Source organism: Uranotaenia lowii, chromosome 2 (assembly GCF_029784155.1).
Source record: "Uranotaenia lowii strain MFRU-FL chromosome 2, ASM2978415v1, whole genome shotgun sequence".
Classification (NCBI taxonomy): domain Eukaryota; kingdom Metazoa; phylum Arthropoda; class Insecta; order Diptera; family Culicidae; genus Uranotaenia; species Uranotaenia lowii.
The window spans coordinates 8,080,533-8,103,846 of record NC_073692.1 but is presented as its reverse complement, the minus strand read 5'-3'; the positions used below and the strand labels follow the sequence as shown (position 1 = coordinate 8,103,846).

Below are 23,314 nucleotides of genomic sequence, written 5' to 3'. Positions count from 1 at the left end.
AAATTTAGGGTCAGGGGTCGGCCAAAGGGGTCGTCCATATTCACTGATTAATGTTTTTGCGATATTGGCTTTATTTTACATTGGATTGTGATGAAAATTTGCACATGAGTGTTTTGAGGGACGAGCAATCGATTACAGTTATCAAATTCAGGGTCAGGGGTCGGCCAAAGGGGTCGTCCATATTCACTGATTAATGTTTTTGCGATATTGGCTTTATTTTACATTGGATTGTGATGAAAATTTGCACATGAGTGTTTTGAGGGACGAGCAATCGATTACAGTTATCATATTTAGGGTCAGGGGTCGGCCAAAGGGGTCGTCCATATCAACTGATTAATGTTTTTGCGATATTGGCGTTATTAAACACCAGATTGTGATGAAAATTAGCACATGAGTGTTTTGAGGGAAGAGCAATCGATTTCAAGTTTCGAATTGCGGATCAGAAGTCGGCTGAAGGAGTCGTCCATACCCAACTTTAATGTTTTTGCGATATTGACGTTATTCTACATTGGATTGAGATAAAAATTGCCACATAGGAGTTTTTAGGGACGCTCTTTTGCTTTCAGGTTTCAAATCTTGACTCAGGGGTCGGCAAAAGTTTTGTTCATTGTTCTTACGATATTCTCTTGATTGAGCATGGAATTGTAATGAAAATTGACACATGGGAGTTTAACAGAAAAGATAATTGATTTCAGGTGTCAAGTTTTGAATCGTGGTGAAAAAAAAGACCGTCCATGTTAGTTGCTCACTGTTTTCGCGATATTGTCGTGATCATGCATCGGATTGAGATAAAAATGTTCAGATGAGGGTTATAAACTACGAGCAATTGACTCTAGGTGGACTCTAGGCATGTTCCGTGTCAAGGGTCGGCGAAAAGGGCGTCTATATTCACTGTTCTCTGTTTTCAAGTTCCTGACGCTATTTTACATATAATTTGAAAAGAAAAAATGGCACAAGGGAGTTTTGAGGAACGTAAAATTGGTTTCAATTTTCGAGTTTCGGGCCATGAGACAAAAAAGAGGGTTTCATTGAATGTTCAGTGTTTTGTGCAATAATTTTGTTGGAGGCAGTTAATTGATACCAATTTAAGTGTGAAGGTCAAGCAAAAGAGTCGTGCACATAAAGAAATAGTACATGTTTCTGCCATAATGTCTAGATTTTGCAACCGATCGAAAAGAAAACACTCTCACATAAATTTTAATGAAAAGCCAATCAACTGTGTAATTTGAATTTCAAGTAATAGTAATAGTAGCGACTTTAAACACTGTTGAATTTTTTCCCCAAAATTTTCAAAAGAATGTTTCGAATTCATTTTCTAAACTCATTTTGACGTACCAATGATTTAAAGCGAAACGAAGTTCGTACGGGATCAGCTAGTTTCCATATAAATTTCATGCTACCGGGTGCAAAATAATATTTTTATAGAAAAATATTGATGCCATTTTTTTTCTGAAATTAAAATGGATCTTACAGGAAATAATTTATTTTGAAATCTTTCGAAAAAAAGTTGCAATGTATTAATCTTCCTAGAATTTCAAACTGACACTCTTCTTCGAATGATGGTTAACGCACTTTTTTATTTCCAAAACCAATATTTCTCCCCTTCTCTTCATAACAACGATCAAATCTTGTGGATTCAGATTCAATTTGAAACAATGAAGTCAGTCACCGAACTTCAAAACCAGTATTAATTTGCCTTTTGATCTGCGACATCTCGAGTGGTATCAAAATATTTTCTCGACCCAAATCTGCCAATGGACCAATCCGGCCGGAAGTGCTGAGCTTTGCTGTCAGGGCAACAAAACAAACGCCAGTCCTATTTAGTTGCCTTCCGGCTTCCTTCCCTCACTCGAAAGGTGCCATATGACAAGGGTCACGTAGACAGTTGGCTGATGGCGTGTTGGAGGTGTGAGTGAGACAGAGAGAGAAAGAACGAGGAAGTGCCAAAGAAAAAGCCGAGCCGAGCCGTTAATGAGTTTCCACTTGGCTGATGAGGCGTGTCAACCACTCGTCAAGAGCTTCAGCCAAAAGTGTTTCCAGCTAGCGCTTTGGCGAAAGTGATTTTGCGGTTTATGCTTTCGGGGGAAGAAAATCCCTGCTCGGGAAAACAAACAGAGACACGCATACTCGCACACACATATCAACATACACAAACAGACGCACACGTTCATACGTACAGACATCAAACGAGTCGAGTCGAGACTGCACCTTTGAGCTGTATCTCTCTGTGCGACGGCGTTTTTCCTTGGACTGAACAGCTGAATCGCAGTAGCCTGTGCAAAAAAGTAAGCGCGATGTCAAGTGTTCAACGCGGGGCGCGAGGAAAGAAGCTGGCTGCAAAATGCTTTGCCAAGTTTGGTGCGATGCTATGTTAAGTTTCGGCGGCGCTTGCTGTGGTTTGCTTGCTAGCTGGTGACTGTTTTTACGGCGACGGCAGTCAAATTTTTTTTCCTACTTCTTCCTCTGCTTTGTTTTCCTTGGCACTTCCGCTCGAAATGCTGAGTGTTAAACGCTTTGAACTTGCTTCGCTGCTAACTAGATTGCTTACTGATGGAATTTATGATGCTAATGGCTTCAATGTGCGAAGTTTTTGTCCGACGAGCCTAAGCCGACACCCAACATTGCTCGAGTGGTTGCCCCGGTGAAGCCTATGCTCAGGGTGGCCACAACATTTTCATTTTGAAATTCCCGGTTTTTTCCCGGTTTTCCCGGTCAAAAATTCAAGATTTTCCAGGCTCTTATTGTCCATTTTCGTCTGGATATAGCAAAATTTTCAACATATTTGCTGCCGCTGCCGGCAAGTCTGTCCCATATGCAAAAACAACGAACCGAGAAAAACGTCTTTAAAGATTTTTATAAACTTTCGTGGATTTCTCGCTTGAAACTTTACCTTTTCTTTTTCTTTCTTCACAGATATTAAGATAATTGTTGTAGAATTTCGTCAAATGTTTTTTTGCTTTGGAAGTTGTTGATGCAGAGGAGAAAATAATGATGGGACAGCCTTGCGAGTATATTCCGCATGCGTATTAAATGTACCCGAAAGGCTGTCCCATATTTGGCTTTTCTTTTGTCAGTTGATCATTTGATTCTCTATCTGCGCTGTATTATTCACTTTACTGATTGTTTACTGATGAAAATAAGATTGAAATGATGTTTATGCCATATTTAGGTAAAGATAACGTAAGTTTATCGTAAGAACTAGGTCTAAAATAAAATGAATAACAACGTTTTATGAATAAAACAACCTGTACCTTCATCTTTTGGAAAGTTTTTAGGTCGATTATCTTTTCAGATAAACTATAAAAATCTTCAAATTGAATTAATGCTGAACCAGAAAAAGCGAAGCATCTTAGCTGCAAATATTTAATGAGAAATATCAATACAATATGACTTACGCGTGTGCTACCATCTACGCGTATTTTGGTTCATAGATTTTATGAAAGTCCAAGCAGCAAGTAACAGCATGACAAAAACCTAAAAAAATATGGCTTTGTAACTTACTATTTTCCATGTTTTACAACGAACAACTCAATAAGCCTCATGCGAAATTTAAAAAAAAAAACAGTTTGGTGGAATTTACCCATTAGGCTAAACTTAGCTTGTAAAAATTATGGAAATTGTAATTTTTGACTTTACTGTACTGTTTTATCTAGTCTAAATTTCGTAATTTCAATGAATGCTTATTTTGTTGTAAACATTGTATGAATATTTGTAAAATTAACGTAAATTAGAGGAGCAAATTTAAAGCATTCTGTAAAAATATACATATGGGACAGCTTTGTGGGTATATTTCATATGGGACAGGCATGACTTGGTATTTTTTCACATATGTTGAGAACAAAGTTATGAAAGTTTTTAGTTTAAATTGAAGAACTAACTGTATTTGAACGATTTTTGAGATAAACTGAAAAATGACGAAAATGCATATGGGACAGTCTTGCTAATAGCAGCAGTTTGGTTGTTTCATAACACTCAAATCATTCAACACTTAGACGAACCCGATTCTATTCTAAGGTATTCATCACATTTTTTTTTAAATGATCAAAAAAAACATACTACACAAAATCGTTAGGGGTTTTTAAGTCATGTTTACAAAAAAATTAAAAATTGTGTGTCAGTACTTTTCAATCTATCATTCGTCATGTGACATTCTATCATTTTTTCATAAGTTACAAGTTACAGATACCAAGTGTGTTACTACAGCTCACAAAATCCACGTCTCTGAGAATATTCGAAACTGTTCTGAGGGCGTTCAATCATGTAACTCTCTTCGAAGTAAATTAAGTTAAAATGTTGTTTCCAGCGGTTTTACATTCATTAATGAATACATCTTCAAGTGTAATATAAATTTTTACTCAACATTTATCTCACTGATTCACAGATAATTGTTTATAATTTCCCCAAATTCTTAAAAATACGTGGTAATTATGAACACTTGTTTTCAGGCACTGTTTGTTTATCTAAACTTATCATTCATGTTTAAATATGTACCAATAATAATCAAGATCTTGAAAATAAACCGTAATACACAACTTTATCAGTTTCCAAATCTGTAAATATGAGATTGTAAGACATGATTCCCTATTCCATTATGAATCTAAAAATTACCCATGCCTAATTAAGGGTAAATTTTCAAAAACCATTAATCTTATCTAGACGCAGTGTTTAGATTAATCTAAAAGTAATGTCAACACTAAAGATTGTTACGTAGCAAGAATTTTAACAGCTTTCATTATTACCCCGAATTCATCTGGATAATTATGAACAGATAATGTATGTATGTATGTATGTAGATAATCCACCATGGGTGCACGGATTCACCGCAGTTTCGCCAACGCATGCGCTAAATTGCATCCTTTAGATTAATATTTCGGCGAATCTGTAATGCAAATTACCGCATACCCGACACCATGGCTTCGTATGAACTGTTGTGGCGTGAATGTTTAACGTGTATGTGATAGTTTTATATGAGTGAATGAGTCAATCAACTACACAGCCGTTTTAAAATTCATCACATTTAACATGCAATGAATCTTCGACAGGTATTCCGCATACGTGTAGATACCTGCCCAGCTGGCACCTGATTGGTCATTCTATTATTTATATATCAAATAAATCATTTAAAATGGAAATATAGCAAATCAATCTTACCATACAACACCATAATCAAAATCTTACCATTCCATTGAACCCAAATCTTACCTTAAGTTGAATGCTCAATACCGTTTAACGACCTTTTTCCAGTTTCTAAAAAATACTTACAAAGAATTAACATAGATAAAAAAATAAGATATAAAAAATGATCAATCATGCTCGCGAGATAAAATGGATTAAATATTGCTCGAAATGCTAAATCAAAACAGAAAAAAAGACAGTATAATAAGTATGAAATTCTTAAAATTCCAAAAAAGTATCAACATTCATTGATTCCTAAGATGCAATACGCAAATCTATTTTTTGAACGTATATTAGTTACTCCATTAATATTTGGGAGGCTTGAATCAATTTAGTCTAGGGAAATACAAAAACATAAGAGCAAAACATTCCATCTTCAAAATGTAACTATGTTGGTGAAAAAACAAATAAATGATTGATATTCCTACCGCTCCTCATGCCAAACGAACAACCAGCAGTCGGCATTCGCTTACCAATTATGCTCACATTGTACGGTAATCTAGAGACTAGTCAATTAATGCCTAGAATTTTCCACATAGCAAGTTGCTTCAACAAAAATCACGAATCCCATTACTTCTGCCGAGCATCTCAATGAAACCTAATCGATAATGACATTGTAGCATAATTGAACACCGCTACTGCTCGGGAAAGTCGGCCCAATCTCTCTTCCTCGCCACCCACTTTGAGAACATCAAAATCTCCAAAAAGCTTGATGGTTAGGAATCAGACCCTCCGCCCCCGTTCCCATGGCAACGCATGTTTACTGTCAGTGAATCACTGCGTGGTAGAGCTAAAGCTAAAATAAGTCTGATCAAAGAATACAAGAGCGAAAGAGAAAAGAGAGAAATAATTCAAATAATTAGAACGTCCTCACTGCTTGCTTTGTTTTTGACTATCATTTTCAGCAACGCGTCCGAACTTGATTGTGCATGTCCCGTCGTCAGATCCTATGTTCTCAGCATTTTCAAACCACCAATTGATTTCCAAAATTTTATTGAAGTCCCATCAAACTACATCTTCCTTGATCTCTTCGTTCACTTTCCTAGTAACCACATTTCATAACACCGTAGCGCGAGAATTTGTTGGAAAAAAAATATTCCACGGATCTCCGAAAGGAGAAAAAAACGACCCCCACATATGTAGCATTAGAACAATCATTATTTGGCCATAAAACGAAGTATCAGAACTCTAATATTCATAAGAGTTAGCTTCAAATAATTCACTGAATATTCCTTCTTTTTTAACATCTACTAAACAACACTTTAGATTCTTTAATTTTTGTTTCACTTAACGCAATTTTCTATGCTACATAAGCTGTAACCACCGACACACCGGAGAGACAAACAAGCAAACTGAACCGTACGCGACCAAAGCTAGATAGGGACTCTTCCCATCTGGATAATTATGAACAGATAAGACCAAAAAAGAATAATCTTTGTTCATAATAACCTCAGTTGACCCTACCGTTTTCCGAAAAACTTGTCTTCTATTTTCAGCCAAGTTTTAAAAAGATTTTCTTTAGTATTCAGTAAAGATTTTTTTATATTGAAAAAGGCAAATAATTGAAAAAAAACAAATTAAATGTTTGAATCGTTGTTATATATATTTTTTTTATACAATTGAAGTTTAGCACTTAAGTTTCAGACACTAAAAACTGTATCGATACATACTGTTAACGGTCGTTAACATGTGGTTATTTGTAAAGATGCAATTCTTGTGAGTCAATCAATTGTATTTCAAAGGTATTTTCCGATTTAGCATAAATTGTGTATGCAATTCGAGAAAAGATTCGACATTTTCAGCTCTCGACGTAATTATCCAACGGTGAGCCCAGTTGGATAAATTACAACTCGTGCTAAAGAAATCAATTTTTGCAACTTGTAATAAATTAGTAGTTTGTAGTGGGTGATACATTCATATTGATTTTAAAAACAGTGTTTAGACGAGCAAAGAAAAAAGGGCTGGCTGTGTGATCTGTTTTTTACTTGCGCAGTGCAAAATTCTACGATGCCCTGGTACAATAATGTGTTCAAGTCGTCGATAGCTGGTGAAGCCAGGAAAATTTGTTTTAAAAAAGATAGTGATAGTGATCAGCGGAATTTGGCAAATGGCTATTGCCGTGGCCTGCCTAAATTTTAGGTCAATGAAAGTGAAAAAAGGATGTGGTCGCGATGGGCAAACGAAAGCAAATTTTCCTGATTGCTGCGATGCGCGTTGCTCATAGGCAACAGATATAAAAAAAATATTTGGATGCAACCCATTTCCAAATGACTGGATTCAGGAAGAATTGGGAAACAGCACCGGCAGAAACATACCACCTTTTTACGGACTATGGTGAGATCGTTTCATTTTTTAAATTTAATGCTTTAACACCATATTTATTTTATTTTGCTTATCAGTCCTATTTGCCAAGTAGGATTTCCCATGTATATACCCTTTTTCTTACCTAACTGAATACAGCACCCTGGGTCGCATGAGTTTTCTGCACCTAAAAAGTTCATTTAGCTGTATCAGATCATCCTCATTATGATTATATTGACTTGTCACGGTGTGCATTATTGTACCACACTTATTTTTAAAACCAACACTTGAAATGAGTTTTGAATTCAGAAACTCGTTTTGGCATCTTGTGTTTGTTTTGATTATTGAGTTGTACTTTGTGTATCAGCCAATGCAAGATGTGTGTAGTCACCCAATGCTATGCTATGCTATGCTCATGCTTTGAAAAAAAAATATTTGATTTATTTTGATGCTAGCCATCATAACTCTAAAAGAAGTACGCTTAGAGTTAAGGAAAAAAATCTCTTCAAAGAAACATGAAGTTTCACTAAGATTCTATGTGCGTGTGTTCGTTTTCAAAGAAAACATTTTTTTTTGATAAAAAATTTCAAAAATTAACCCTTGAATTTCAAAAACTAGAGATAGCAAAAAAAACAAACTACATATTTGGATATGTCACCCTCAAATCATCCAAAATCAGCTCTTAAAACCTCTTCAAACGGAAAAACGTAAATTTTGTTGCCCTGTACCAACGAAAAGAAAAAAGTAAAAATAATCTATTTTATCGCATTATTTTGTTATTTGTTAAATACTTTATTCGAAATGATAAATAGGTATTTTAAGTGAAGTACCATGCAATGTTGAATCATTTTAACATTTTTAAAGAATTTACTTTGTGTCTTCTACCGACATAAACACACCCTCATAAAAAAGCTCGTGAAAATTCTGAACAGTGTTACTAAAATTTTCAAAGGAATCTCAACATATCCAAGCTTTAAAAAGTGTAATTCTAAATTTTTAGATAAATTATGACCAGTTTGAAGAATGTTGATTATGAAAGCACAACTTAAAAAAAATGATTTGTACCCCGCCCCGTGATGGTATTATTTTTTTCCAGCAGTAAGTTTGATATGAGATGGTTTCCTTTTCAACTCAGCAATGTCAAATTTATTATTATTAAGCTGCAAAAAACACCGTGATTGATAGTGTTTTTTTTTTAATAAATCATGATGTGCGATACTTGAAAAAAAAAATGTACGAGACTTTTTGAATTTCTCATCTCGTTCTTCGATGCAGTTTTAAATTCTGGGTTCCGATAAAATTTTTGATTTTTTTTTTCAATTAAGAGGGATAATTGAAGAGAGATCAGTAGTTAATAAATTCAAAAACTTATGATACTCCTCTTACACGTTTTTTAACTGTTCAAATCTATCTTGGAAATTTAAAATATAATTCTGAATTTTGAATTTTGGGTTGAATCTCTGATCTTGGAACCGAAACTGAATTTCGGTTTCCTTTTGTCAATTTTCCCGGTTTTGGGTCTGAATTCCCAGTTTTTTCCCGGTTTTCCCGGTTCGATTTTCAATTCCCGGTTTTTTCCCGGTTTTCCCGGTTTTCCCGGTTCTGTGGCCACCCTGTATGCTGCTTTGGATGGCTTTTCAATGCTCGCGAATGCTTTTGATTTTTTAGTTATTGACTATTAAAATAGGTTTCTTTTATTTTTTTCTTAATTTAGAACAATTTATTTTCTTAAAATTCCACCATATAAGTAGGTAATACCAATCACTTGTGGGGCACACAATACCAACCTATAATACGAAATGATATGAACAATTAAGACTGATTTTGATTTAAATAGGTAATTGGCGTCTTTTCCTCCACCACATGAAACCACTTCGACTCCGCTAACTCGCGCGCGCGCTCTTCAGAGACTGATTGAAACTAGGGAGTAGGGGAGGAGCGGGCTATATGCGCCTATTAAGCAGACCACTGATTTAATCAAATATCACATCGAATTTGTGTACAAAAACTATATACACGTGTGCAGGCATCTGTTTTCTATACATTGGAGTAAATTTTATGTTAAAATTTTCTTCTGTTTCCAAGAAAATGATTTTATTATAGGTGTTGTCTAAAATGCCGAACCTCAAACCGTGCGGGCTAAATGCGCCTATTTATGTTTTGAACAAAATTTCTGTTTTTTGGGCAATATTTCCGTATAATTTAATTGAAACTGCTAGAAAGTAATAATTTCCGTACGACAAAGCTGAAGTTTTATAAAAATCTATGTATATCATAATTTTATGGAATAAAACAAAAGTTAGGGTTGCCATATTATGGAGGCAGTTCATCCATGAGAAAAACTCTATCAAATCTGTTTTTAGATCTTCCATTCTCTCTTAAGATGTTATTCAGAGCTTAGATTTGAAGGTTAAAAGATAAAAATTATTTATTTATTCTATTTAACCTGTTATTTTAGGATGGAGGCATTTTACAAACATGATGGGGGCATACAAAAACACTCTATTATCTATTATATAAAATTCTCTTGTAACGGTGTTTGTAGTACTACTCCTCCGAAATGACCCAAACGATTCGAATGAAATTATTTTTAGAATATTCTGTACAAATGCGAATCGGTTTATATCGAATAAAAACAACACAAAGTCGCATCAATTGTCCGTGATAATTAAATTTGTAGTTTTTTGAATGAAATAAAAGTCATGGCTTCCATTTTTTCGAGATTTTCTTTCCTTTGGGTGGTTTGTTTTTCGTCTCCATGGTCGAGGCGTCGCGAACAGACGTCGTTAGAGGATAGCAGCCATAGCATAGCATACTGATTAGTGGGAACATTCAGGCGCGTATTTTTCAACCAAGCCTATTTTCAATGCACGTGGAGGCGCTATGAAGCCTAGATGTGATTTTTTTCTTCTTGATTCATATCTCATTTGTACAGCACATGGTTATGAATGACGCCTAGATGTGACCCACATTGATATTTTGCCGATCGAATCAAAACTATCTTAAACGATTTTTAAAATTAAAACTATTCTGATTTCGTGTTATTTAAAGCAGCAATTGTTGTCTAAAAAGTATGGAATGATGGTATGACTGTTTGCGGACGTGCGAAAAACAAGTGGGAAGATATACATACAATTTTAAAATCAATAAGTCTTGAAGGTTAGTTTAGATGCAATCGAAAACAGAAAAAAGGATAAAATGTTTTCAACAGAAATAGATTGAAAACATTTTTTGAACATGTATGTATCAAGCGCCTTATAAATTTTCAGAACAACAACAAAATCCGAGGAAAATGAACAAACACTGAGCTGAAAAACAGCCTGTCCTTTAAATAGAGGATTGATGTTTTCAAAGTCCGAATGCAGAGAACTTTTTGATATTTTGCAAGCGGAAGTTATCAATAAAATTAACCACTTTTTCATAAAAAAAGGTGACAATATGCATTTTCCGGAAAAGTTTTTATTTGGGAAAGTACACAACGTTCAACGTTTACAAAAAAAATTATAAATCATTTCTTGATCAATAAATTGTTGGGCTAATCATACATAAACTTATACTGCATAAAAACTTCAAATTTATCAATAAAATTTGAGGAGCTAGTGTTGAATTCATTTCAAAGCCTTACATTATGTTTCGCATCTATGAATAAGTTAAAAAAAAACATAGTGTTTTCACTTGCTAATAACTTTTTGTCAACAATCGAAAATTGATTTGTTTTAAGGATTTGAATTTTTTCTTAGATTTATAAAAGTTCAACTATGGTAAAATCCGTTTGCACTTGCCCGGGGTATCGAAATGAAGATTGAAATTAAATAAATAGAAGCAAAAGAAACTTTGATAACTGATAACCTTCTCGGCGCAAAAATCTACATTTTAAGGTTCTTTGTGATTTTTGCATGAATTTCTAGAAAATATTCATACAACCATCGAAGCATGTACAGATTTTTTTTCGATCCATTCAATCTTAGAAAATCTACTTTTCAATCGATTCTTAATAAAAAGATAAGGTCAGTTAGTAGAAATCTTTAAAAGGACTTTCATCACAAAAGAGAGAAAATTGAAAAATTGAAATTTGAAATGTTTTTCCTTGATTCATTGGGTTTTAGCCTATCCGTATGAATTATATTTACACTTTTTGCTTAAATCATTAAAAGTATAGTAATTTGCAGTAAAAAAGACGCCATGTGCAGTTTGGCACTACTTCAAGTTGTAATGGGTCACGTCTACAAATTTAGTATATGGCGAATACATTATTAACATGATTTTAACATGGTAAGGTATTTGGGAACGAGATATGTTTTTTATGAGTGTTAAAAACCTGTTTGCATTGCAGTGTTAAGATGGAAGGAACGAAGGAAGTTCCATATGAATTGCGTTGAATAGCTTGAAAACTTATCAGGGCTTCCATACAAGTTTGTTGGCATGAACCGAGGAATTTATCAAGCACAAGGAAGAGAGGTTGTTTGCATACGAAAAATTTGAGAGCCTTCCTTATTTCTGGGTAGAGTTGGAAAGAAGATTTTTATTCAAATCATATTTGGCATAATTTGAAAAATTATGAGACAAATAAAGCGAAATGTTGCGTCATTTAGATACAAAAAATGATTTAATAGTAGCACTTCTTGCATTGCAAGAGGGAAAGGACTGGAAGTCTTTATCAATAAAACATACATTTTGACATCATTATGAACTTTTTGAAGTTCATAAATACAGAGTGAAATTTTCAGATCTTGAAAAACAAATCTAGAGATCAATTTTAAGAAAATATTATTAAAACATCTTTGAATTGTAGTTGGAAACTTCAGGTGCTGCTCTTTCTTTTTTTAAAGCATTTGCTTCTAAATTATGTTGAAATATGGTTTGAAACGCTGTCTAGGCAATAAAACTGAATTTTAATTATTTTAATAAATTTAATTGAATTTTGGAAGGTGGAGCAAAGCACACCGGGTCAGCTAGTTCCACTATATAATCATTATCAAACCTCTACAAAAGCTGAAATATGTTTAATTTCTAAAGTTCATTTGAGTAAAAAATAAAAACCATCCTAGTTTTTGTTTTAAGTTTCTCTACGTATAATTTTTAAAATTCGAAATATTACATCAAAATGTATCAAAACCTTGTATGATTTTTTAATTTTTTTTGAGTTTGTGAATTCATAAAATTCTTTCTTGCCTTATGTTCTAAGCGTATCACCCTCAAAATGCATTGGTCAGATAAGCTGTCTAGTCAGCCATTTCATCAAACAGCCGTAGGGTCATTTAACCCGATAGGCCCATTTAGGAAACCTTTCCCCTAGTTCTCTTTGCCCCACCCTGTACTAGACAGTCAAGCGCGATTGTATTGTTCCTATCTTAGCTACTGGGGAACGTAGTAGATAGCGAGCGGGAGAAAATATGTTGGGTGGTAACTCATTCAGTGGTGCCATTTCTTTCCCTGAACATGCTTTATTTAAACAGGTACCAAGGCCTTATGAAAACAGGAAAGTATGTGTTTTATTGCAGCTTTACCAATACTTTTGCAACTTTTAGCAAACTTTCAGGCTTTTTTAAAACACACGATAAATAAAGCATTTCCTATGTTTCGATACAACCGTTTGAAAAATTGGATGCCATGGAAAAGTCTTCATAAAACAATAATGAAACTCAAAAAAGCCAATTGGCTTAATCTGTGATACTTGGATTAGGTCATCAAGCATCAGTGTAAAATTTGTAATGATTTAGTTGATTCCTGAATCAGCACTATGCGATTTAATTTTGTATGGAAATTTTTATGGTAGAAGGAATTTTTGCGTATTAAATCATTAAGGAAATTAAAATAAGCTTGAAATGAAATTTGGTTTAGCCTTTTCTTAAGCTTCACTTTTTGTTAACATGATATGAAGTTAAGTCTTTTACGAAAAAAATAAAAACCATTTTAAAATTTAACATCTGAAATCAATGAAATTTATTTAAAAATAGCAGGTTTTGCAAATTTTTATTTTCATCCTGCAGTTGAACAGTTTTAAAATGAGCAGTCTGGAAGTACCTTGTCCGTTTCTAAATCCGATCAGCAAGTCGTAAGGCAGCAGAGGGTGCACCGGTAAGTATATTTCCTTTCAGGTTAATTATGTCGTCCTCGGATCAGCGCTTTGGAGTTCCAGGTAAGTAGTTTCTTCTTCGGTTTTTCAGTCTTGGTAAGTAAACACGCACTTTTTGTAATAAACTTGTTGCACGACGGTTTAATCAACCAATTTTATTATTATCTCCTTTACGAAAAAAATATAAAATTCCTAAAAATATAGGTTTGACTTTAGAAATATGCTTGTTTGTTACAATTTGATTTGACTTACAGTCAGTGATTAACCGTCACACAACTGCAGTGAGTCTTGAACTCAATTTACTTGTGCAGAATGTAGGTATCTGTAACAGTTTGAGGTTATGTTAAAGGGTTTCTATTAGGGAAAGTGCCAAGTGACCTCACCGTAGAATGATTATAGTATGTTTGTTCAATTATCCTACGTTTGTCCGTAGTGCACCATAAATAATGACGAGAACTGGGGGATAATAGTAAAGTTATAAGCTAGTCATTACCGTGGCTTCGACACGTTCTTACCCATCAAAGTATATGAGGTCTAATTGTGAAAGACGGAATACGGTATCTTAGCACCAGTTCGCGCGCAATTATCTAAGAAATTAAAGATTCATAAATCTACAGTTCATATACGTTAGTTATCTTCACTGAATACCTCCTGTACTATACGGTAATACGTTGTTAAACTTGCTTATCGATAACTCGAAGATCACTCGACCACGTTTTAACTAAAATGTAATGATTCCACTCTAACTGGTCCTCAAGCTCTTTCTCTTTCTGTTTAGATACTAATAATATTTTGCTAGCTTAACTGTCAGGTCAGGGATCTGACGAATGTTGACACTTAGTGTTGCAGTTGATAGGGGAGCGATGGGTTCGATGTTGGATTGGCGCATGCAACAGTCCCCCCCGGAGTGCACTAGTTTCCAACTGGTGGCGCTACTCCTCTCACGCCGATGTCCAAGATTGCAAGCTTCGCTACTGGTCTATTATAAACTCCTGTTGATGTTTGTATAGTTGCCCATCTCCGGCGGCCGTCGGGCGAAATGTTTGTGGCGATAATGCGTCCTTTAGGCCAACAGTTGCGTGGTAGGTTCGGATCTATAATGACTGCAATGTCATCGACTTCGATAGGCTTGGTGTCGTCGAACCATTTCGATCTTCGGGTCAAAGTTGGAAGATAATCGTGGACCCAATGTCTCCAAAATACGTTTGCCATTGTCTGTGACAGCTGCCAGGATCTACGCACCGCAGAGGAACTATCATCGAAAGGGACCCATGGTTTCAAACCGTTCGATGACCCCAATAAAAAATGATTAGGCGTCAGGACCAACGAATTACTGTCTTCAACAGGCACGTGTGTAAGTGGTCGTGAGTTTACTATATTTTCAATCTCTATCAACATGTTTTCGAGGATTTCGTCGTTTGGACGATGGTTAGGGTTCAGTTTTGCCATGTTCTGCTTAACTGAGCGGATGAGCCTTTCCCACGCCCCTCCCATGTGAGGGGACGCTGGTGGATTAAAGCTCCATTGAGTGTCTGGCGAAGTAAATTCTTCCATTAATCTGTTTTGGTTTACGTCTTTAAGAACGGATTTGAGTTCCCTATCAGCGCCAATGAAGTTAGTGCCTCGATCACTATAAATGCAGATAGGAACTCCTCGTCTACTCATTATGTTGCGTATAGCCATTATACATGAACTGGTCGTTAACGAATGTACCACTTGCAAGTGTATAGCCCTTATAGTAAGGCAGGTGGCTAATACGCCCCATCTTTTCTCTTGTTTACGACCGTTGACTACCAGCATCGGTCCGAAGTAGTCGATACCCATATAAGAAAAGGGACGCGTGTACGCTGATAATCGACTCAGTGGTAATTCGCTCATCAACGGAACCTGAGGTTTCACGCGCTGGTTTTTACATACCTGACAGTCTTTGCGAATATTTTTGTATAATGATCGTAGGCCCGGAATGTAATATCGCTGGCGAATTTCATTAATTATGGTTTCATGGTTTTGGTGATGATATGCGGAATGAATATTCGAAACAATTAATCGTGTAATGTGATGATTGCGCGGGAGAATAATAGGGTTTTTTGTGTCTGGCTGAGCAAACTCACATAAAGATATACGGCCACGTATTCTTAACACCCTATTTTCATCTAGAAATGCACAAAGCTTGAACAGCGGGCTTTTTCGCGGAATACAGCTTTTCCAGCCATGGGATTTTTGGTCGATGAGAAGTTCGATTTCTTCTGCGTATGCTGAACCTTGGGCTAATCGAAATAGATATTGCTCCCCCTTGAGCAAGTCCTCCCGAGTAAGTAGGCCGACGAGAATTGGTTGATCTTTTGCAGTTCGTTGCAGGTTATAAATGTATCGAAGAGCGTAAGCCGTTTTCCGAAGAAGTACAGCCCAGTAAAAAAACTTCTCCACTGTAATTAGGGCAGATGATAAGACGTGATGGTTGAGGACGAAGGGTCGCAGCTCAATATCTGTCGATAAAATTGCCTTTTCCGGCAAAGGCCATTCAGCTGTCGGACGTGACAGCAAATCAGGACCTCGAAACCATCTGCTGCTGTTATTGAAATCCGGGTAAACTTTCCATTTAGTGCCATCGTCAGCTACGTTTAATTTGGACGGGATCCAACACCATTCAGACAGCTCGGTGGACTCTAAGATGTCGCTAACTCGATGTGAAACATATTGGCTATATTTCCGATGATCTGACGATAGCCAACACAGCACTGTTTTAGAGTCTGTCCAGAAATAGCGCTTATTAACTTTGATTGAGGATGAGCCCATTATAGCATTTGAGAGTCTAGCTCCTATTACGCTTGCCTGCAGTTCAGATCGAGGTATCGAAAGAAATTTAAGAGGCGAAACTCTCGTTTTTGAGCTCACCAACGCACATTCTACTACTCCATTGTTCTCGAATCTTAAATAAGCAACAGCAGCCATGCCGTTCTCGCTGGCATCAACAAAGGTGTGAAGCTGTACGTCGGTTTGAGTGGTAATCGGCACGAACGCACGGTAGCAACGAGGGATTTTGACTTCAGTCATGGTTGGGAGAATTTCCAGCCAGCGTTTCCATTTTTGAAACTCGTTATCTCCTATAGGATCGTCCCATCCAACCGACGATCTCCAAATTTCCTGAAGCAAACATTTGAGAAACATAAGAAAGTGGCCTACCAAACCCAAGGGGTCGAATATTTGCATGAGGGTTCGCAAAACTTCCCGTTTCGTTGGTATACGTTTGCCGGATAAAATTTCAGGATCCATTCTTGGTGACAACTTAAACGTGAAACAATCGGTAGACGTGTCCCACCACATACCAAGTACTTTGTCGGTGCTTCCTTCTCTCCCCACGTCCATGTCGATTTCTTTCGACTCGTTCGATTTTGATCGTCCTTCCAAGGCGTCGGACACAGAATTCTCGTTCGATCGAAAGTTCCTTAGTTCGAAACCCGCCTTACGGTGGATCGTTCTAACCTCTTCAGCCAACTTGATTGCCTCCGATTCACTTTCGACGCTAAGCAGCATATCGTCAGCGTAGTGGTTGGTGATTATGACATTAGCTGCAGCTGGATATTGGTGCATATACTTCTCGGCATTTCGGTTTTTTATAAATTGCGCTGTACATGGAGACGAGCATGCTCCAAATGTCATCACTTGCATGATGTATGTATGAGGTAAGTTCGTATCCTCGTTTCTACCCCAGAAAAAACGTTGGCAGTTTTGATCTTCCTTTCGTATCAACACCTGGTGATACATTTCACGGATGTCTCCGCACACCGCAACCTTGTATTCTCGAAACTTCAACAGTACAGCAAAAAGGGAGGTTAATTGATCGGGTCCCTTTAATAACAGAGAATTTAGTGAGATTCCGTGCGCCTTTGCGGCGGCGTCCCAGACTAATCTCGTTTTCCCAGGTTTGTTTGGGTTGGTGATTGGAAAAATTGGTAGATACCAAATTTTCTGATGCTTCTCTGTTAGTTCCTCAGTGGTAAGACGGCGCGCATAGCCTTTATCGACATAATCGTTAATTTTATCGTTCAGTACCTTAGCCAAATTCGTATCTTTTCTTAGCCGCTTTTCCAAGCATTCCCAGCGGCTAAGTGCCATAGGCTTACTATCGGGCAGACGACAGTTGTCGTATTTCCATAAAAGTGTAGTTTCGTAATGGCCATTCTTAGCATGGGTGTGCGTTTCGAGCAAGGAAATTGCCCTTTGGTCATCTCTCGAAATAAAGGTAGAAGTGGGTTTACTCAAACCCAAGCTTTCAACGGCGAAGAAATTTTTCATGGCAGCATGGAGGTCTTGATCGCAACTTTTGTCGCAGGGACATTGGTTAACAGAATGGTAATTGATATACGGAGCTGTACTGGATTCATCAGAGCAATGACCATAAACTGTCCACCCTAGACGCGTCTTCACGGCTATCGGTTCTTCAAGTTTCCCTTCCCTGCTCTTCAAGGGATTTCCTAGTTGGGCATTATCTAGGCCTATAAGAATCCTGGGACACGCATCTTCGTAGGATGTTATCGGAACGTTTTGCAGGTGCTTAAAGCGTTTACCCAGTTCTAACATATCGAGGGTTTGAGGCCTGATGTCTAGTGACTTAACAGTTCTAACGTTAGAGATTGAATATTTTTTCATCTGTCCGCCGGCTCCTGAAATAGTCAGATTAACCTTCCTCGATTTTTCTGTTCGCGTAGTTCCGCTGGTCCATTTCAGGCATAAACTTTGTACAGGTCCTTCAAGATCAAGTTCCTTGACGATTTCGTCTTCCATTAACGTAATTTCGGATCCATCGTCAATAAAGGCGTAGGTATGCAACGTTTTAGTAGCACTTTGGAGGATAACTGGAATGATTCTAAACAAGACGCCATTTCTCCCGCTTTGATTAGTGTTACAACTTCGTTCTTCAGTTACTGTAGTAGGCGAGCTCGTCTCAGGATTTCCCGGTTTATGTAACAAGTGGTGGTGCAAGTAGTCGCATCCACCTGTCCCACACGGTTTTCGTTGTCTGCAGGGTCCATTGTGTCTGTTGAGACACTTGCGACACAGTCTGCGTTCCTTTACTAACTCCCATCTAGTTTCGTAGTCTAATGCTAAAAAAGTTGCACATTTGGTTACTGCGGTGCAGCGCCCAGAGCATATGCGACAGAGCTCGAACGATTTTTTTTTAATTTCTTGATGAGTTAAGCTCGCACTCTCCACGATTTTGTCTGGACACGGATCTCTCTCACTTTGTTCCTCATGATAATGCAGATAGCTTTCTTTTTTATCTCGCCGGGTCTTGCTGATAGGATTGGACGTCATAATTGCACTCGCGTCCTCCGCTATAGTGTACAGCCAACTACTAAAGTGTAGCAATGAAGGGCTCATAATTGCTCTAGAATCTCTGGCCCATTGAAGCTGCAGGGGTGGCGGGAGTTTATTAACTAACTCAGAGCGCAACGTAGCATTGTAGGCGAAATCTGGTACACCACACGCTTCTATGTTAGCACGCAAATTTTCCACTGTTAAAGCGAAATTTACGATGGACTCCATCCTTTCGAGAATCGGCGGAGCGTGCATTCTTATTTTAGATATCATTGCATTGATAATTGCTTCGGGTCTCCCAAAGACCATTTTCAGCGTTGACATCACACTCGTAACGTGATCTGGATGAAGCAAACGGCTCCTAACTGCCTCAAATGCCCTACCTCTGAGACATTTGCGAAGTCTGAGCATGTTTTCTTCGTTTGTGAACCCGCACATCTGGGTTGACGAGTTGAAGGTCGAAATAAAAAGAGGCCAGTCCTCAGAGCTGCCGTCAAACTCAGGTAAATCCTTAGCCAGCGCTTGCCGTGCTGCTAATTGGCTCTTATTTAGTAGGCAAATATCATTCTCTCCACAGTCGGTTGGTTGTGTTGGTAGTTGTAGCTGGGTAGGTCTGGCTAACGGAGTTGAACGCTTTTCCGGATTGAAATTACGTGGTACGGAAACCCTTTTGTTTCGACTTGGAATTTTGTTGACTTGTTTATGTTTGTCTTCTTCAATTCGGTCGTCTTCGACGGCTAATCCACGATCTTCTCCTTCCAAGTTAATGTTACCTATCCAGTCTTCAATTTCCGACATCTTATCCATCTTACTATCGACATCGTTCTCACTTCCTTCCATGACTGCCTCTTCCAGAATCGTAAATTTTTGTTCAATGTATTGCTGTTTTAGTTCCGCAAGTTCCTTAAGCTTTTGCAAACGGAGCTCAGCAATCTTGACAGACTCGCTACGGGAGCTTTTCCTACTACTTATAGACTGTACCTCGAGATCTGGATTAAGTTTGAGCTCTTGGCGCTGAACTAGAGTCCTTTGCTCATTCCTTATCGATTTTCGTCGATTGATTGTAGTCTCACATCGCGGGCACTCCCAAGTACTCTGATTGGCCACGCCGGAGGTAACCTCTACGCAGGAAAAGTGGTACCATACCTCGCACTGGTCACACATTACCATCCTGCTACTGTCCCGTTCGTCGCAACTTCCACAGTGAAAATCTGCACGCTTCCTGGCCGTTCGGAGTGGATTGCGTTTCGATTTTGGCTTTGTAGGTGCTTTTGAAACTCTGGGTTTTCTGGGTTTAGCTCCGAGCGTCTTTACATTTGGGGTGGATTCCGGTTTTGCGTTAACATCCTCATCCTTATTTGCTGCGATACTCATGGGCATAACCGTATCCTCTTTCGGTAGCTGTTCCTCATTTCCGACTTCGATGCTCGCCATGACTGAATTTTATATAATGTTGCACGACGGTTTAATCAACCAATTTTATTATTATCTCCTTTACGAAAAAAATATAAAATTCCTAAAAATATAGGTTTGACTTTAGAAATATGCTTGTTTGTTACAATTTGATTTGACTTACAGTCAGTGATTAACCGTCACACAACTGCAGTGAGTCTTGAACTCAATTTACTTGTGCAGAATGTAGGTATCTGTAACAGTTTGAGGTTATGTTAAAGGGTTTCTATTAGGGAAAGTGCCAAGTGACCTCACCGTAGAATGATTATAGTATGTTTGTTCAATTATCCTACGTTTGTCCGTAGTGCACCATAAATAATGACGAGAACTGGGGGATAATAGTAAAGTTATAAGCTAGTCATTACCGTGGCTTCGACACGTTCTTACCCATCAAAGTATATGAGGTCTAATTGTGAAAGACGGAATACGGTATCTTAGCACCAGTTCGCGCGCAATTATCTAAGAAATTAAAGATTCATAAATCTACAGTTCATATACGTTAGTTATCTTCACTGAATACCTCCTGTACTATACGGTAATACGTTGTTAAACTTGCTTATCGATAACTCGAAGATCACTCGACCACGTTTTAACTAAAATGTAATGATTCCACTCTAACTGGTCCTCAAGCTCTTTCTCTTTCTGTTTAGATACTAATAATATTTTGCTAGCTTAACTGTCAGGTCAGGGATCTGACGAATGTTGACACTTAGTGTTGCAGTTGATAGGGGAGCGATGGGTTCGATGTTGGATTGGCGCATGCAACAAAACTCGACCAACATTAACTTTCTTATCGTTAATTTTACTAAATTAATTTTAACTTTACAGCAATAACAAAAAATAAAAGGCAATCGCACAATATACCGGCCATCTGGCGCACGTTGAACTGTACGACGAAAATGCTCCTCGCACGCCGCTTCTTCTTCCGAGAGACTAGGAACGGCGCTTTCCTCCTCAATCGCCCAAAACCGTTGCATGAATCGTTGGATGTCCGCAACCGTAGCGACATTGCAGGAAATGGCGTTGATATGATTCGACCTCATTACCTTCCTGGAAACAACCCAGCCGAAGACCGAATCCACCAACATCGGGAAACCTTCACCTAGCGAGATTCTACCTGATGATTTGAAAATGTCAAAAAAAAATTCAACGCCCAGGACCACGTCGATGTCTTGTGTTTGGTAGAAGGCTGGGTCCGCAAGCTTGATTTCTTCAGGAAAGTTCCATTTTGAGATGTCCATCGTTGTTGAGGGAAGATTCAGCTTAAGCTTAGGCAGCACGAGCTACGACAGTTGAATATCCGGAAATTCGAGATCGTACTGTAGTTCGAAGTTTCAAACGAGCTAGCGTTGATGATTGGCCAATGCCGGAGATTGAGAGATGGACCTTTCTACGTTGAATTTGAAGTCGCTGTGAGAATGACTCGGTGATGAAGCTGCACTCGCTTCCTGAGTCCAAAAGTGCCCTTGCCAAGTGGTTATTACCATGATCGTCGACCAAATTTATCACTGCAGTTGCGAGAATCACCTTGTTGAACTTTCGACGAGTAACTGGGGTGTGAACTGTGGCTGATAGCGAAGAAGAGGCTTCACTGGTGGGGATGGGATCCGTCGTTGCGTGGGATTCAGTTCGTGGTTTGATGCGCTCAGCAGCAGCAGGCACGTCACTGCAAAACTGACTGTGGTGTCTCCCTCGGCATTTCCGGCAGGTGTCTTCGATGAGCAATTCCGAACTACATGACCCTTCCGCAGACAATTCCGGCAAAGTTGTTGGCGACGAACTAATTTCTCCTTGTTTTCGAAGGTCATTTTGGAAAAAATCGAACATTGGTACATGGGATGGTGGTCGGAACAGGCGAAACATTGACGAAAGTTGGACTGAGTAGCCCCATGGCTGACGAGTGTGAGACGGGGTACTGGTTTTCTGACTGAAGACACTTGCGGTAGATTGTTGCATACACTTTGCTGGACCGTGACTCGTCGTTGAAGAAAACTCACGAGATCCTGGAATGTTGCACCCTCCTTTGACGGTGAAAACTCCTCCCAATCTCTACGGGTGCGGTGGTTGGGTCAAGGCGAATGCTAAGCATTCGGATGAGCAAAACGTCCCAATATTCAGTTTTCTCTCCCAGCTGCTTAAGAATCCGGACGTTGGCTTCAAACCTTTCGACAAGGGAGTGAAGGTCAGAGGCTGATTCCTTTTTGAGTTGCGAAAATTCAAATAAAGAGTCGACGTAGGTTTGTTTCAGGCGTGATGGATTTTGGAAATGCTCAACGAGAAGATGCCAAGCTACGCCACAGTGGTCCAAAATGCGAAAAACGTGATCGTTGCCTATAACTTTAAGGTCACATTTTAGTATATCGGTGTCTTCGGAGAAGTTCGTCTGTAAAATCAGCTCTATAATAAAAAACTATTATTTTTCTGATTAATCCCCCTACAAGTGAGATAAAATTTCTAACTTCTCTGTTATAGGTTTTAGCTCTTTGATGCCTTCGTTAAAAATCAAATTTTCTACAACTTTGTCTCAGATGCCAAGTTTCTAAAATAATTATTATCCGAGATATCGGCCAAATAAGAAACTTAACCTCTAAAAATCAGTTTTTTAATAATAACTTTTTTCAGTCAATTTAAAGTTTAATACAATGTTCCACAAAGTTGTTTGTCATACTAAAATACACCACTTTGTTGAACATTTCAAGTTTGTAAAATGTGATACTGCAGAGCTATGTTAAAAATATTACCGAAAATAGGGCTTTTTCACGCCTTATTTTACAAACACCGGGCAACATCGGGCAGCCCGCTTTAGATGCAAAATAAAGTCGAAGATTTCGTCTACAAGATGCAGATAAAATCGCTAGTATCCACTTGTATCCAAGCGAGAAACATCAATTTTACTTTTCCATGTTTGCTTTAAAAACAACGATTTCTATGAAAGCACATACAGCGCATTCTACTAGATACGTGTGTTTTCTTCAAGCTTTTCCCTGCGCG

At 37.9% G+C, this 23,314-nt stretch overlaps 1 protein-coding gene across 1 annotated transcript in view; it reads right to left on the bottom strand.

The window, feature by feature from the left end:
* LOC129749764 (uncharacterized) overlaps positions 1-20,305 on the bottom strand; it is a 46,896-nt gene extending 26,591 nt beyond the window's left edge. Inside the window, exon 1 of the mRNA XM_055744838.1 lies at positions 14,498-20,305. Coding sequence (XP_055600813.1) covers positions 14,498-20,305 — 5,808 coding nt within the window. The remainder of the gene's footprint in view (positions 1-14,497) is intronic.
* Positions 20,306-23,314: the final 3,009 nt, after the last annotated feature.